General features: G+C 37.2%; 1 protein-coding gene across 2 annotated transcripts in view; it reads left to right on the forward strand.

The window, feature by feature from the left end:
- Nucleotides 1–18,261, forward strand: part of SMIM14 (small integral membrane protein 14) — a 65,162-nt gene that overhangs the window by 36,249 nt on the left and 10,652 nt on the right. For both annotated transcript variants that reach the window (XM_007113879.4, XM_007113880.3), the window contains exon 3: nucleotides 15,530–15,578. In XM_007113879.4, coding sequence (XP_007113941.1) covers nucleotides 15,530–15,578 — 49 coding nt within the window. The remainder of the gene's footprint in view (nucleotides 1–15,529; nucleotides 15,579–18,261) is intronic.

Below are 18,261 nucleotides of genomic sequence, written 5' to 3' on the forward strand. Positions count from 1 at the left end.
AAAAAAAAAAAAAAAAAAAAAAATATATATATATATATATATATATATATATATATAAAAATAGAAAAGACTTGTATGTCTTCTAAGGCTAAATGGACATAAACAGCAATTCAAACTCTTTACTATTGCCTCACCAGTTCTATGTACGTTTTGATTATTTAACTGCTAAGCTGTACCAGTACAAAGAATATAAATCCGATTTTCATGCATTTTATTGTATTGGGTTGACCAAAAAGTGCCTTTGGTTTTTAAGTAAAAATAAGAGACACGTTTTTCATTTTCACCAAGAACTTTATTGAACAATGTATTCACCCTTTTGTTCCACTACCTTCTGTCATTTTTCAGCCAACTTCATACTTACATCTTCCCAAAACATTTTTTAAAAATAAATTTATTTATTTATTTTTGGCTGCGTTGGGTCTTCATTGCTGTGGGCAGACTTTCTCTAGTTGCAGCAAGCGGGGGTTACTCTTCATTGCGGTACACAGGCTTCTCATTGCGGTGGCTTCTCCTGTTGTGGAGCACGGGCTCTAGGCGTGTGGGCTTCAGTCGTTGTGGCGCGTGGGCTCAGTAGTTGTGGCTCGCAGGCTTAGTTGCTCTGTGGCATGTGGAATCTTCCTGGACAGGGCTCGAACCCACGTCCCCTGCATTGGCAGGCGGATTCTTAACTACTGCACCACCAGGGAAGTCCTTCCCCCAAAACTTGTTATCTTTTTGAGCAAAGAACTGTTCCAGGTGCCTTTTATGGTCTTCCAGGGAATGGAAATTTTTTTCTATTATGAGAATTTTGTAAAGACTGAAATAAATGGAAATTCGAAGGTTCAATGTCTGGTGAATAAGGCAGATGAATCAGAACTTCCCAGCCAAGCTGTAACAGTTTTTGCCTGGTCATCAAAGAAACATGTGGTCTTGTGTTATCCTGATAGAATATTATGCATTTTCTGTTGACTAATTCTAGATGCTTTTCGTCAAGTGCTGCTTTCAGTTGGTCTAATTTGGAGCAGTAGTTGTTGGAATTAATTGTTTGGTTTTCCGGAAGGAGCTTATAATAGAGGACTCCCTTGCAATCCCACCATATACACAATCCAACCTTCTTTGGATGATAACCGGCCTTTGGTGTGGTTGGTGGTGGTTCATTTCACTTGCCCCACCATCTCTTCCATTCCACATTATTGTACATTATCCACTTTTCCTCACCCATCACAATTTGTTTTAAAAACAGAACGTTTTCATTACGTTTCAAATGCAGAAATATGGTCAAGAAGGTTTTTTTCTGCTTGACTTACGCGGAACCCAAACATCAAAGCGATTAACATAACCAAGCTGGTGCAGATGATTTTCAGTGCTTGATTTGGATATTTTGAGTATGTTGGCTGTCTCCCACGTGGTATAACGTTGATTGTTCTCAATTATTGTTTCGATTTGATCACTATCAACTTCAACTGGTCTACCCGACCGTGGAGCATCGTCCAGTGAGAAATCTCCAGCACAAAACTTCACAAACCACTTTTGACATGTTTGATCAGTCACAGCACCTTCTCCATACACTGCACAAAATCTTTTTTTGCATTTCAGTCGTTTTTACCTTTCTTGAAATAATAAAGCATAATATGCTGAAAATGTTGCTTTTTTTCTTCCATCTTCAATATTAAAATGGCTACACAGAAGTTTACCAGTTTTGATAAGTCTTTTTTTAAATGCATGCTGATATGAGAGCTGTCACATACAATCTAAAAAAATTGTTTCGAGTGAAGTTAAAGACAACTAAGTGCTACTAGAGCCATCTTAACAGAAAAGAACAAACGAACTTTTTGGCCAACCCACTATATCTGCAATATGGACTTCTAAAGCAAATGACTGTATCACTGTATTCTTATAGGAGTGTTTTAAATGATACATTATAAACAGTGTTTCAGTTCAAGGTTGGTAAGACTGCAGTACAAAGAATTCCCATTTTGGGGTGCTCATGACAGGTAAAGCTTTACTTATTCTATTGGCATGTTTCCTTCCTATGATTTAATTACATCCTTGGGTTACGCAGGTATTAGACTGTTTTTAATGCAGTTGTATTTTGCCAGGTAAGTGTTTTGCCAGGATTTGTTTGCCAGGTTCTGTTTGTCTCAGGAATGTTCAGAAACATTAAAAAATGGAGGCATTATCTGACATTACAGGCATTTTTCTATCCTAATCTAATACTCTAATTAGAACTTTAATGTTTTACTCATTAAATACTGGCTAAGAAGACTTAAAGAGGTGGATAAGAATATACAGTGAGTCCCTTTCAATTAAAATCACGTATCTTTATCATGTTACATACAGTTCTGTGTTTCATTACTTGTTAACATGGGAATATGCCTATTGATAAATATGGGTTTTTATTGATGTAGTAGTAGAATACTACTAGATATGTAGAAAGATGCCAACACAAAATCATAGTCTAATTATAAATCATTCTTTTAAGTTGTAGGTTTTTTGGTGTGTGTCTCCTCTGAGGTTAGTTTTGTTTTTAAGGAGGTATTTCCTTATAACTGATATATCTAGTTGTTTGGGTTTTTTAAAAATCACTTATATTTCCTTACAACCATAAAGATGGCCTGGCGAGAGACTTTTTCAGTTCCCCATTTGCAGAATTATTCTGTTTTTATCCTCTTCTGTTCTCTTGCCACCTCCTTCTCCTGTTCTCCTTGACTGGCTGTCTCTTGATATACAGTTTCTTCTATTAATGATAGGCGTTCCAGAAAGAGAACAGATGGATTTAGAAATGTGAATTTAGGTTATGCTTTGTGTTTTTCCTCCTTTCTGTTGTAACCTAAGGTTTGGAATGCAGATAATCCCCCTTTTGTTTGTTTGTTGAGCTCTGTATTTCAGCTCTAATCTAAACCGTGTAACTGAAACTTCTGCATCTCTAATTTACTTATATTTGTTTCCGTATTAAAGTACTGTAAGCATGTGATCTGGGAGATCATTGGTCAGATTCCCCTTACAAGCCTGAAGGCCTTGTAAATTGTGACTAATGTCCACTGTACTTAAATAAGTCACGTTAAGTAAGACCTATTATTGGCATTTTCCTGGAAGATGTATGCCTGAAAAGTTTCTTGAGAAACTTCTCTACCCAGCAAATATATCTACTACTAGTATCTTTTGCTATTAATTTATATTTTTGTAAAATGTTTATTAATATGAACAATATACTAATGTTTTTTTACAAAATCAATACATTAAAAGTAAGACCAAACTTCTCACTCACTTCTCTATATCTGGCATGTTCCTACTTCCCTAGATGAATTTGGTATGCACCTTCCTGGATCTTTCTCACAAATAAACATTTAGATACTATGGTATATATATTTTATCCCCAATTTAATATTATTTAGCAAGTCCAAGGAACAAAGGAGAGGGACATTATTTTATAGAGAAAAAGGAGTAAGTTGGGAGGGGTTGTTTTGAACAAAAGCCCATTGGAGAAAAGTGAGAGCTCAGGGTGATGATGGCTTCTCATTGGCTGAGTTGCTGGGGTAGTCAGTTTCTTGTAGGAGACGCAGTGTACATCTTTTCTTGTTGGGGCCTGTGATTGATGATCTTCTGTTGAGGTCTGTAATTGACAATTCTTCTTGTAATTGACATCAGGTTGTACTGTGTGAGGGGACCCCCTTCTGGCCGCCTTCACAGAAGTGAGGTTATGTTTTATTTAAAAGATAAAATAGCTAGTGCATGTCTTCATGGCACAAAATTCAAGCAGTACTAAGTGTAGAAATGGAAAAGTAAAAATCTCCCTATGTTCCCCAGCCTCTCATTGCCACTTTACTGATTTTAAGCTATTTACAGTTTCTCTTATATTCCCTTTATTATGGCTGTATAACAAATTGCCCTAAAACTCAGTGGCATAAGAAAAACCTTTTAATTAAGTTAACAAACTGTGTGTCTAGAGTTCATACAGAGCACAGTGGAGATGGCTTGTCTGCTGCATAATGTCTGGGTTCTTAGCTGGACGACTGAGAGGCTGGGAGCGGGAACGGCATCTGGAGCCTTGCTCACTCACTGTCTGGCAGTTGATGCTGGCTGGTGGCTGAAACCCTACCTAGTACTGTCAGCCAGAACACCTACATACAGCCTTTTCATGTGGCTGCTTGGCTTCCTCACAGCACAGTGGCTTGGTTCCAAGGGCAAGAAGCATCCATCCCAAGAGAGGATGGGGGAGGGAAAGAACCATGCAGCCTGGATACTTTTTATAGCCTAGCCTAAGAAGTCACATACAACACTTCTATTATACTTCTGGTTGTAGCAGTCCTGAGCCTGCTCAGCTTCAAGAGGAGGGGGAATAGACTTCACCTCTTTTTTTAATTGAGGTACAACTGACAAATAACATTAGTTTCAGATGTGCGACTTGTATATATTGGGAAATGATGGTCACAGTAAGTCTAGTTAACACTTGTTACCATACACGGTTACAATTTTTTTTTCTTGTGATGAGAACTATTAAGATCTACTCTCAGCAACTTTCAAATATACAATATGTTATTACTAACTATAGTCACTATGCTGTACATTACATCCCCATAACTTAAATTATTTTGTAACTGGAAGTTTGTATGTTTTGACCCCCTTCACCTATTTCACTCACCTCCCAACCCCCCCCCACCTCTGGCAACCGCCAATCTGTTCTCTATATCTTTGAGCTTGATCTTTTGTTGTTGTTTTAAATTCCTCATGTAAGTGAGATCATATGGTATTTGTCTTTCTCTGACTTATTTCACTTAGCATAATTCCCTCAAGGTCCATCCATGTTGTCACAAAAGGCAAGATTTTGTTCCTTTTTAAGGCTGAATAATAATTCCATTATATTGATATATATGATGTATATATGTGAGGTGATACCTCATTGTGGTTTTGATTTTCATTTCCCTGATGATTAGTGATATTGAGCATCTCTTCATGTACCTGTTGGCCATCTTTATGTCTTTTTTTGGGAAAATGTCTATTGAGATCTTCTGCCTATTTTTTATCGGTTTTTTTTTTTTTTTTTTTTTTTGTGGCACGCGGGCCTCTCACTGCTGTGGCCGCTCCGCGGCATGTGGGATCTTCCCATACCGGGGCACGAACTCGTGTCCCCTGCATCGGCAGGTGGACTCCCAACCACTGTGCCACCAGGGAAGCCCCGTCTGCCTATTTTTTAATCAGATTGTTTATTTGGCTATTGAATTATATGAGTTCTTTATATATTTTGGATATTTAACCCCTTATCTGATATATGATGTGCAAATATCTCCTCTCATTAAATAAGTTGCCTTTTCATTTTGATGATGGTTTACTTTGCTATGCAACAGCTTTTTAGTTTGATGTAGTCTCACTTATTTGTTTTAGCATTTGTTTCCTTTGCTTTTGGAGTCAGATCCAAAAACTTATCACCAAGACTGATGTCAGGGAGCTTACCACCTATGTTTTCTTCTGGGATTTTTATGGTTTCAGGTGTTACATTCAGGTCTTTAATATATTTTGAGTTAATTTTAAACCATTTTTGAGTTAGGAGACTCCACCTCTTGATGGGGAGTGGTAAGATTCTGGAAGAGCGTGTGTGGTTAGAAATACTGCTATGACCGTTTTTAGAAAATAAGTCTGCTATATATCTCTTTCTAGAAATTTGTTTTCACATAGAAGGGATCATAATATATTTACGTTTCTGCAACTTGTTTTTTTTTCACTTCATATATCTTTTCATATAAGCAAATTTCTTAGTTCGGATTTCTATAACAATACTGTAGACTGGGTGGCTTATAAACAACAGAAATTTATTTCTCACAGTTCTGGAGGCTGGACGTCCAAGATCAGGGTGCTAGCATAGTTGGGTTCTAGTGAGAGCCCGTCATCCAGGTTGCAGATCTTGTATCCTTATATAGTGAAGAGAGGGCAAGGAAGCATTCTTGGGTCTCTTTTATGAGAACACTAATTCCACTCATGTGGGCTCCACCCTCGTAACCTAATCACCTCTGAAACGCCCCACCTCCTAATACCATCACATTGGGGATTAGGATTTCAAAATACGAATTTTGAGGAGACTCAAACATTCAGTCCATAACAGCAAATCAGAGTCAGCCTCATTTTCAAGTATCATGGTATTGGAATTTTCTTTCCTTTTAATGATACTTGTAATATGTGAATATCTAAATTACGGACACTTGAAATAATGTAGAAATACAGAGCAAAATGTCAGAGTTCCCTTCCTCTTGCCCCCCACTCACGTATTCCATTTCATGACATTTATTGCTCTCTTGGCCAGAGGTTGCATTGAGTTGGTGGACAGTCATGTTATCTATATCTGTATCTTTGTATATAATCAAAATAGACTGTACCAGAAAGGTATAGCATATAAGTTATGTTGTTGTCTTGTCAGTGGCCATAAATTACGTGATGACTTTTGGTTCAATAAATTAATTAAACTCAAATTTAGAAGGTATTTTTGTAGGATTTGGGAAAGTATATGCATTTCATTTGGGCAACCTGTTAGTGTTAGACATTCAAAAACTATTTTCAGAATACTCAGACTTGCCTTTAACCTGATTATTTGAAGTCTTCAGGCTTAAATGTACATGGATTATTGTGGTCCTTCCAAGTTATTGAATATTTTTGTTAATATTGTAGGAAAATATGTAGAGATGCTACTTAGTCATTAAGAACTAAATGTGATCAAACAACCCAATCGAAAAATGGGCAGAAGACCTAAATAGACACTTCTCCAAAGAAGACACACAGATGGTCAAAAGGCACATGAAAAGATGCTCAGCATTGCTAATTATTAGAGAAATGCGAATCAAAACTACAATGAGGTACCACCTCACACCGGTCAGAATGGCCATCATTAAAAAGCCTTCAGGGAATTTCCTGGTGGTTCAGTGTTTGAGACTCCGAGCTTTCACCAAGGGCCTGGGTTTGATCCCAGGTTGGGGAACTAAGATCCCACAAGCCACGTGGCATAGCCAAATAAATAAATAAATAAGAAGAAAAAATAAAAAGCCTTCAAATAACAAATGCTGGAGGAGGGGGTGGAGAAAAGGGAACCCTCCTACGCTGTTGGTGGGAATGTAAATTGGTGCAGCCACTATGGAAAACACACAGTATGGAGGTTCCTCAAAAAACTAAAAATAGAGTTGCCATATGATCCTACAACCCCACTACTGGGCATATATCCAGACAAAACTATAATTGGAAAAGATACATGCACCCCAGTGTTCATTGCAGCACTGTTTACAATAGCCAAGACATGGAAACAACCTAAATGTCCATCGACAGATGAATGGATGAAGAAGATGTGGTACATATATACAATGGAATACTATCCAACCATGAAAAGAATGAAATATTGCCATTTGCAGCAACATGAATGGATCTAGAGATTATCATACTAAGTGAAGTAAGTCAGAAAGAGAAAGATACCATATGATGCCACTTATATGTGGAATCTAAAATATGACACGAATTTACCTACGAAACAGAAACAGGCTCACAGGCATAGAGAACAGACCTGTGGTTGCCAAGGGGGAGGAAGGGATAGGGGAAGAAAGGATTGGGAATTTGGGATTAGCAGATGCAAACTATTGTGTATTGAATGGATAAACAACAGGGTCCTACTGTATAGCACAGGGAACTATCTATATTCAATATGCTGTGATAAACCATAATGGAAAAGAATGTGAAAAAGAATGTATATATATGTGTAAGTGAATCACTTTGCTGTACAGTAGAAATTAACACAACATTGTAAATCAGCTATACTTCAGTAACATAAATTTTTAAAAAAAGAACTAAATGTGATCAGATATAGTTAGGTTTTAGCTGTCTCCCAGTTGAAACACTGGGCTTCCTCAGTGGTATGATTATGCAGGAATAATTGAATTGAATGTACTTTGTATTTTGTCATTTCTTTAAAATTCCCCTCCTGTAATTTGGCAATGTATATCAAAACTTAAAGTGTACATACCTTCATTATAGCAACTCTGCTCCATATTCTAAAGAGATTAATCAAGTGTGTAAGAATGTATTTATACGAATATTCACCACAACATTGTTTTTCATATACAAATTTGGAAATGATGCAATTAAATGGAATGCTGTGCGGTATTAAAAATTAGGGGGAGCTGGGTTTTGGCAGTCTAAGTTTATTTCAAGCTAACCTGTTACTGTGAGCTGTGTGAGGTCTGGTCAGAGGACATTGACCAACTGTTTAACCCGTGATTTGAAAGTACTTTTTTGTTGTTGGTTTTGGAATTTCACTTTTTGAAAAAAATAGTAGTGATAAATACGAGTAGGCTTATTTGTACAAACAGGCAGCCCTTTCCTGCATATTGCTATAATCTGAAACCATTCTGTGGGCCATGACCTGAGTTTTTATATACATGTTATATTTAATTTTATATAATATTTAATTATGTCATTTAATCCTCACAATGACATTAAGGTTGATAACAGATTGTATTTATCTCTTCTATAGTTTGAAACTCTGCCTAGGAAAGTAACAGACACAGAATTTGAAACCAGATACCTCTGACTTTAAAGCTTCTCTTTTGAACCACTGTTCTGTACCACACTGTTTACCAGTCCACAGGTAGACCCGGTGCATGGGGAAGAAGAGCACCTCCAATATACATGAGGTTCTTGAGCAGACATAGAAAAACAGCAGATAAGTTCTTGTTTAGGTACTGTCTTAGTTTGCTCGGGCTGCTCTGGAAAAATACCACAGACTGGGCAGCTTAGACAACAAATAATTATTTCTCACAGTTCTGGAGGCACTGGTAAGTCCAAGATCAAGATGTTGCCAGATTTGCCAGGGTGATTTGGCTCTTTTCTTGGTTTTCAGACAGCCACCTTGCTGTACCCTCACATGGCACAGAGAGAATGACGGCTCTGGTCTCACCCTCTTCCTATATGGGCACTAATTCCATCATGGTGGCTCCACTCTCATGACCTCATCTAAAACTAATCACCTCCCAAAGGCCCCCACCCCCAAATTCCATCACTTTGGGAATTAGGGCTTCAACATATGAATTTGGAGTGGTGGGGGAAACACGAACATCCATAGCAGGTACCTTTTGATAACTCCAAAGAGAGACTTTCTGTTTTTTTGTAATTTTCTTCAAAGAATTTCTCCAAGGTAAGATTCCTCATAGAAGTTCCATTTATCTGCTTTTTGTCATTAGAGTCTTCTTTTTGATCTTTGTTTTTTCCATCAGCCTCTGACAGCCAAGGTTCTATATGAGGCTTCCTGGATATCCTAAGAGACCATTTTAGGTTCTACATTTTCCCTAACAGGAAATCTCTGTGCCAAGACTCTTGTATTCTTTAAATCTCTGTTTTCTGCCTTTTTCCCCGAGGAAGAAAAACATTTCTTCTAATCATAATATGTTGTCTCTTCGATTTTGAAGCTAACTCATCTAAGGAACTTTACATGGCCATCCTGGTTAGGTGGGGAAGATCCCAGATCTTCCCTGGGATCCTGGGATCAGGGTTAGCATGAAGGTTTACCTAGGCAGCAACCGTTGGCTGTAGATAGTCCACATGTGGTTCCTGCCACTCCACTGTAATACAGAAAATACTTGAAGTTTATGGCTCCATCCTGTAGATACTGCCATGCCTGTTTCCTTCATTTATTATCTTTGGTTTTCTTTTTATTTTAATTGAAGTTAGTTAATTTACAGTGTAGTGTTAATTTCTGCTGTATAGCAGTGATTCAGTTATATATATATATATATATATATATACATTCTTTTTCATATTCTTTTTCATATTCTTTTCCATTATGGTTGATTACAGGATTTTGAATATAGTTTTGAAAACAGTAGGACATTGTTTATTGGTTTTCTTTTAGTTATGTTTGCTTTCATAAATGGTTTCCTTTTGGAGTAGCCAAAATCAGCATCAGTAGTCCCACTGTATTCAAATAAGTCAAGAGAAAACTGAGATGCACTGTAAGTTAGGTCTCTCTGTTTAAAGAGTTCCATCAAAAGACTCTCTCGTTTTACTAAATGTGTTTTTTTAATTCTTTAAAGACTATAATTTACCCATCATAAGTGTTTGAATCTGACATACTGAATATATATTCCAACACGCTGGTTTGGGAAAAACACTAAGTCCTGGACTAGAAATATGGTCATGATACTTTGGCACCTCATTATTCAGAGCCTGCAGCATCATCTGCTTGTGAACATGTAGAGTGTAGCCAGGAACCCATAGGAGATCAGCCAGAAGAGCAGGATCCAGCTCCAGCTCTTGCTGGAATGTCCCAAAGATTCACTGCAGCTTGGGCTAGAGATGGAGTGCTTCAGTCAGCCAGGCTCCCAGTGAATAATTTCTTCTCATTCTTGGTCTTGTGTGTGTGTGCGTATGCGTGTGTGTGTATGCATGTGTGAAGGCACTTTTTTAACAATTTTCTTAAAGCTGAAAGGGCTTCTGCCTGCATGGCATGAGTTATAATTTGACCTACTCAAAGTTGTAATTTGACTTCCCACTCTGTGGTTCCCCTTACCTAGAAAAAAATCATTTATGAACCAACACAGCTACCACATAAAGCTGACATCATTTCTATATTTACCAATTGTATGTGAGTGAATTAGTTTTCTAGAAACTTGTATAGCGGGACAAATTGTACATTACCGTTTTTTATCATAGTCCCAAAGGGAAGCCTACTCCTTCTGATGACACCTAAAGGAAAAGAGATCTCTTTTAGTGCTGAAAGAAAACATTGGCTGTGTTAATCTTAGAGGCTATTAGGTAATTACATCTATGGTCATTTTCACTTTACTCTGAATTTGCTTCAGTTCAGTTTTATATCAGTTGTATATCAACTCACTGGAGTATTCTGTAACCATTCAAAATTATGGTTGGTTACACAGTGTTTCATGCTAATGATATGTTAACTAAAATTATGATATAAAATTTTGTATGTTGTAAAGTAGAATGGAATTGAGATTAAAAATTTAGACTCTGGAGTTAGTACTGGATATGTTAGCCAACCTCTCCCAAACACGTTTCTTCATCCATAAAGTAGGAATTATAGCACCTGCCTCCTGCCATTGAATGTGAGGATTAAATAAATTAAAGTTCTTAGTATAGTCCCTACCACATAAAAGTTCCCAGTAAATATTTGTTATTATAATGATTCTAATTATATAAAAGTTTGTATATTTTAATGCTAGAAAACATAATGATAATTGTACTGTCAGTGAATTAATCCACATTAATTTCTAAGTATTCTGTAATTTTATTTTTATTGTAATATAAATAATAAATTATTTAAATTATAATGTAAAGTAATATAATTTATCATTAAAATATATTTGTATTTAGATGTATTTCTAATGTGATAATAAGAAGGTACCCTTATTCCACATTGATAAAACATATAGGTATCTGTTACATGTCTTAGAATTGGAGGCAGTCAGACTAATGCCATTAACAGAAAACTGTGCTGCTTTGTGCGTATCTAGAAAGCATTTGGTTCTGAGGTTGACTAAATACAGCAGCTAAGTAATACTGCTTACATGCCCCAGCCACAGTGGCCTTGTGGTTCCTCAACACCAGCTCGCAGGCACCTTTTCATCTAGGGGCCTTTCTGAGTTGTTTACTCTGTCTGGAATTCCTGAATGCTCATCTCCTTGATCTTTTACTGCTATTATTGTGTAGATAGTCCCTTAAGTGTTACTGCCTCTGTCTGCCTAATTTAAAGTGGCTACTGGACTGCCACTGTATGCCATCCTACTTTCATTCTCTGTGTGGCTCTCTGACATTTTTATAATATACTTGTTAATTGTCTGATTTCCCCCACAAGACTGTATGATCCATAAGACTAGAAACTTTGTCCTTTTCACACCATATCCTCAGTACCTGGAACTGTACTTGGCATGTAGTAGGCATTCAGTAAACATTTTAAATGAATAAGTAAATAAATGATTGTTGCATTATAACTAGACATAATTAATGAGCATCTCACATTTCTAAATGAACATTTTTATATAGCTACACAAAAATACTTGTTTTTCCTCGTATTTCATGGGTATTTCCTAGGTGTCTTTAGCTGGTTGTCATTATCAGTAGTGTTGAGTAATTTAAGGGCCAGATAGTAAATATTTTAGGCTTGGAGTCTCTATGACAACTACTAAACTCAGCTGTTGTAGTGAAAGCAGCCATAGACAATATGTAAACAAATGGGTGTGGCTATGTTTCAGTAAAACTATTTAAAAAAAATAGGCCTCCAGCCTACAGGTTTTAGTTTGGTGACCCTGGCTATAGACTACAAACCCACTGCAAGGGTGTGGGGTGAAACCCAGACCTGCCAGCGTCACAGGGAGATCAAAAACGAACACAGTGAGCATCTTATCTGGTAGACCCACATTGAGAAAGGAGGATGAGACTGATGGAAGCATGAAGAAGAAGCCTAGAGCTGGTGGTGTGGCCCTCCATGGAAGTAGATTTGTGAGGAAATGGATATATAAAGACTTGGGGGCTTTTCACATGGAAATCATGTCATTTGTAGATATCATTGAGCTACAGACAGCCAGCAAGTCAGACCTGAAGACAAGGGCATCAGTTCAAGTAGAGCTATAGCCAAAAGCCAGGGCTGGCACTTGAGTTGCATAGTGTACAATGAACTGATAGTTCATTGGTCATTTCGATCACAGCTGTAGATTTTGGGATATGCTATGTGATTGCTAAATACTAAACCCAAGAAAGTTATTTTTACTTCTTATTTGATATCTTAAGTAATTAGATAATACTTGTTCAATCCAAAGACCTAATAAATCTTTTTGTTTTACATTCGCTGCAATGCTACTTAGAGGTGGAGAAGTAATGGGAAAAGATATATATGCTTATAAAAATGTAAGGACATCTCTGGAGAGATTCACAAAAAAACCTGAGTGCTGTGGAGGCTGAAGGACAGAAGAGAGCAAGAGATTTACCTTGCATAAAGTATCCTTTTGTACTTTTGAATTTTGCACTGTGTATACGTATTACTTATTGGGAAAAAATTAATAAAACTTAAAGTATATGTAAAGTAGGAGGTTCATTAGGTCTGATTTGTGACCCAAGGGTCTAGTAATCTTTTTTCAATTTCTTTAGAATGTGTAATTTTTTACAATATTATTAGCTATAGTCACCATGCTGTACATTACATTCTTATAACTTATTCATTTTTTAACTGGAAATTTGTACCTTTTGACCCCCCCTTCACCCATTTTGCCCACCCTCTTCCCCCTGCCTCAGGCCACCACCAATCTCTTCTCTATATCCATGAGATCTTTGTTTTTAGATTCTACATATAAGTGGATCATACAGTATTTATCTTTTTCTGTCTGACTTATTTCACTTAGCATAATGTCCTTGGGGTCCATCCATTGTTGTCGCAAATGGCAAGATTTCATTCTTTTTTATGGCTGAATAATACTCCTTTGTGTGTGTGTGTGTGTGTGTGTGTGTGTGTGTTTATCCACTCATCCATCAGTGGACACTTAGGTTATTTCCATGTCTTGGCTATTGGAAATAATGCTACAGAAAACCTGGGGCTGCATTTATCTTTTCGAATTAGTGTTTTTGTTTTCTTCGGGTAAATACCCAGAAGTGGAATTGCTGGATCATATGGTAACGCTATTTTTAATCTTTTGAGGAACCTCCTTGCTGTTTTCCATAGTGGCTGCGACCAATTTATATTCCCACCAACAGTGCACAAAGGTTCCCTTTTTCCCACGTCCTTACCAACACTTGTTATTTATTGTCTTTTTGATAATAGCTGTAGAATGCATAAATTTTTAAAGAGGTTTTGGATTGATTCTTTTCATATTTAGGAAGGTTTAAGGTACCCAGCATATTTTTACATTAATTAAGATCTGTTTTCCCATTCTAATTCAAGTAGAACTACTTTGGGGACTTCCCTGGTAGTCCAGTGGCCAAGATTCCACGCTTCCAATGCAGGGGGCCCCGGTTCGATCCCTGGTCAGGGAACTAGATCCCATGTGCCGCAACTAAGAGTTTTTATGCCGCAACTAAAGACCCCGCATGCCACAACTAAGACCTGGCGCAGCCAAATAAATAAATAAATATTTAAAAAACAAAAACAAAAAAACAAATAGAACACTTTTAGTGGTATACACCAAAGCAAGCCTGATCATCTTAGAGAACAACTTACAAGATGATTTGTTCTGTTAATTCCAATAATTGTTTTAGATGAGGTCATAATTTGTTTGGCACAGTAATAATAATAGCTAACGTTTCTTCTTTCTTGGGTTGTTACGACATTTCATATGCACTGTGTATTTTAATTCTCACTTGTACTCAGATATAGGTAATATCATCCCCATTTTACCAGATGAGGAAACTAAAGCTTAGAGGTGTTAAAGAATTCACCCAAGGTCTTGAAACTCTAGAAAGTTGCGGAGCCTGACTTTAAATCAAGATCTGCCTTTTTGCAGAGCCCATGCTTAACCAGCTAAGCACGACTGCTCTGTAGTTGCTTCCCCAAACAATTGCAGGTTATGCATTAACTGCTTTAATGGAGAGGGGGTGTCATTTATAAAGTAATGAGGCTGAATTGAGAAGTTGCATGTTCCTTCAGTTTACTGGGTATCATCTCTTTTAAGATTTATGACATTATCATTTCTAAACATCCTAAAAGCCCTCAGCATAGGGTGAACATTCATAAAAGGATGGTATATGTTTATTGATAGATGAGTTTTTACTTTTCACTTATCTTTTTAAAATTCATAATCATATGGTTCCAAAATTAAATTGTATATAAAGATAGACATTGAAAACTTCAGATCCCTTCTCATCAGAGCCTACTCCATTCCTCCATCCCACCCCCACCCAACTCCTGTGGTATCATTTTTATTAGTTCCTTCCTTGTCTAACCACTGTTTATGCAGATGTAAGCAAAAAGGAAAAAAAAAAATTCCTGTCTTTCAAAGGTGCATTTTCTGCAAAGAGAACCTATTTTTTCTATTAGAAGCAGAGGCTTCTAATTTTCAGGGAGAAAAAAACCTTATTAACGAAGTTTACTCTTTTTCTAGTAGCTCTCCTCTACAGTTAAGTGCTTTTCCTTTGGGAAGTCTAATAACATACGGCAGCAGGAGTTTTCTGTCACAGGTGACTTTTTTTTTTTTTTCTGAAATTTAAATTTTATTTATTTATTTTTTTATACAGCAGGTTCTCATTAGTTATCTATTTTATACATATTAGTGTATACATGTCAATCCCAATCTCCCAATTCATCCCACCACCCCACCCATCCACAGGTGACTTTTAAAAATTCCTAATTTAAATAGGTGAATTGCACTAGATCACAGTATATTTGAATATTATGTTGAAGAGAAAAATAATCCCCCCAAACTGAACAGCCCCTCAATATATTCTATGTTTTTATCTGATTTTGAAGGTATGATATATACTGTAGTAGCATTCATTAAAAAGCAAAACATGATCTTTCTAATAAATAGTATCCATTTTTGGTTAAGTCCAGTGGCTAACTTTCCTTTCTTCTTATTCATTGTAGTTGAGGCAGTCCCAGTCCTACTGCACAGACACAGAATGTCTTCAGGAATGTAAGTAATGATGGGACAGGAGGAGGCTTGGCATTGGGGGCAGAATTAGAGACCAGAATAAGACTGAATTTTTGCCAGAAATTATTCTTACAGTTTGCCCTTTAAGGAAATGGTTCTTAGTAATGTATTTCCTACTTAAATATTTAATTTTTTAACTTAAAAAATTGTGTTTTTTGGTCCTGCCACAAAAACAAAACCTGTTCATTGAATAAAATTATAAAATCACTGATAAGAAAAAAAAGAAAAGGAAAAACTTCCAGAATAATAAAAGATGACCACTGTTAACAACTTGGTGTAAACCCTTCCAAGACCCTTTTTTGGGCAAATACACGTGGAACAGGGCACTTCTGGCTCGTTGAACTGAACACCGAGGCTGCTAGCACAAACCCCTCACTCTTTCCCTACCATCTATTTGCATCCATTGGCAACTTTGAGAATTTGTGAGTGAAGGAAGGGGAGGCCATTTTTTCCCAAGGTTTTGGAAGCTTTGGGAGACATTGGAGTCATTCCTTTGGCTCTGACATTAGCATTCTCAAGACGGTAAGGGCAGTAGGGAGGTTTCTCCATGGCTTTATGGGCAGTGGTGATGGTAAAGTGAGAATCAGTGCAGGAAGATGGATTCCGCATGGTGAATGTAGCTGACAGACTTATAATATGAGGCATCTTTTTTTCAGGACAGAAATAACTTGAGGGATACTTTGAGGGGAAATAATAGCCAATCCAGTCTTATACCATAATAATTTGACTGTAAGAATGGAAGTATGATGTTTACAGGATGGTGAAGCCTGGCACAATTCGATTTCATATATACTTACAAATATGGGATCACTTTGTATGTGTTGTTTTTCACTGCTGTATTGTGAGTATATCAGCATGTATTTACCTTAAAAATATTTACTGACTAAATAATAATTCATTATGGGGATGGACCAGTGTTCAAATAATTCCCTTTTGTTGGCATCTTAGGTTGCTAGTATATTTTTGCTGTTATAAATAGTGCTTGAACAAACATCCTTTTGCACATTTTAAGGCTTTTGACATACGGCCAAATTGCATTTATTAATAGGCTAGTTGCTTATACGTCACATCTCTGAAGCTGAGCACCACTTTATTATGTTTGTGAAACTAAAACAAAACACAGTAAGGTATCATTATAAAGGAACTTGTTAGTACATTATTAATTACTGGTATTACTGTGTGAACTGGGTATCCCATCAAATTCTGTAAATGTAACAACTTAGAGAAACAGGAGCTAGTACAGTGCCTGGCCCAAAGTAGAAACTTTGTCAGAATGTAGTCCTTTGGTGCAGCAGGGTAATAATTATATGCCTCTGGGCAAGAAAGTAATGGGGAGACTTGCGTTAGGTTTTGGGGATGATGGGTGGTGGTTCCCCAACTCCAGGTTTCTTTATGTTGTCTCTTCAGTAGCGTTCATTAATCTGCAGTGTGCCCTCTGATAAGCATCATAAATTTTTGCCTCAGCAGTAAAGCTAAAACGTGTTCTTCTAGTTGAAAACAATCTTATTGAACTCCTTATGGGAAAACAAGTGTTTATTACATTTGGGGTATTTGTGACCCTTGAGCCAGTCCCACCTGTAAACCAAGTATACTCTTATTTCTGTGGGTGAAATTTCACTTCTTTAATCCAAGTATAAAGGCACAACTCTAGAGCTTGAGTAGTAATTCAGTTATCTTGGCCAGTCGTTCCACCCTGCCCCAGTTCTTCTAGTGTTTGGTGGAAATCCTTTCTAACAGCCATGTCTTTAAATGGTTTAAGCAGTTGTTTCCTCTGAGCGATATAATTACTTTTCTGTGTATTCTAAATTTTCGCGAATGAGCTTATGCTGTTTTCATAAAATATATATTAATCGGGGGTCCCTGCAACCCTTTCTTCTGTTTCAATAATTTGTGAGAGTGGCTTACAGAAGGCAGGAAAACAGTTTAATTACTATTACCAGTTTATTACAAAGGATGCAACTCGGGAACAGCCAAATGGAAGAGATGCCTAGGGCAAGGTATGAGGAGAAGGGGTACAGAGCTTCCCTGTCTTCTCTGGGTGCACCACCCTCCCAGCTCCTCCATGTGTTCACCAACCGGGAAGCTCTGTGAACCCCGTTGTTTAGGGGTTTTATGGAGGTTCCATTCCATAGGCATGAATGAGTAAATCATTGACCATTGGTGAATAACTTGGAAGTTCCAGCCCTCTAATCACTTGGTCAGACTCCCAGTGAGTCCCCATCCTGAAGCTTTCTGGGGGCCCACTGAGAGTCACCTCATTAACATCAACTCAGGTATGGTTGAAAGGGGTTTATTATGAATAAGAAAAGACGTTCCTCTCACCCTTATCACTCAGGAAATTCCAAGGATTTTAGCAGCTTTCTGACAGGAACCAGAATGAAGACCAAATATGTATTTCTTATTATATCATAATATCACAGTATCCATTGTGCCTGCCATGATGTGCTACATGTGTTTGAGATGATTTAATAGAATATGAAGCTCATTACTTCATGTGGTAGCAGAATCTAGTTGCAATCTGTGAGCATATCTAGTTGCTGCATGATTCTTTATATTGAGCTACATTCCACTTCATCGTGATATTTACCCACAGTTGTTTTGTGTGTGTGTGTGTGTGTGTGTGTGTGTGTGTGTGTGTGTGTGTGTGTGTGTGTGTGTGTGTGTG

The sequence above is a fragment of the Physeter macrocephalus genome, chromosome 7 (genome assembly GCF_002837175.3).
Source record: "Physeter macrocephalus isolate SW-GA chromosome 7, ASM283717v5, whole genome shotgun sequence".
Lineage (NCBI taxonomy): Eukaryota > Metazoa > Chordata > Mammalia > Artiodactyla > Physeteridae > Physeter > Physeter macrocephalus.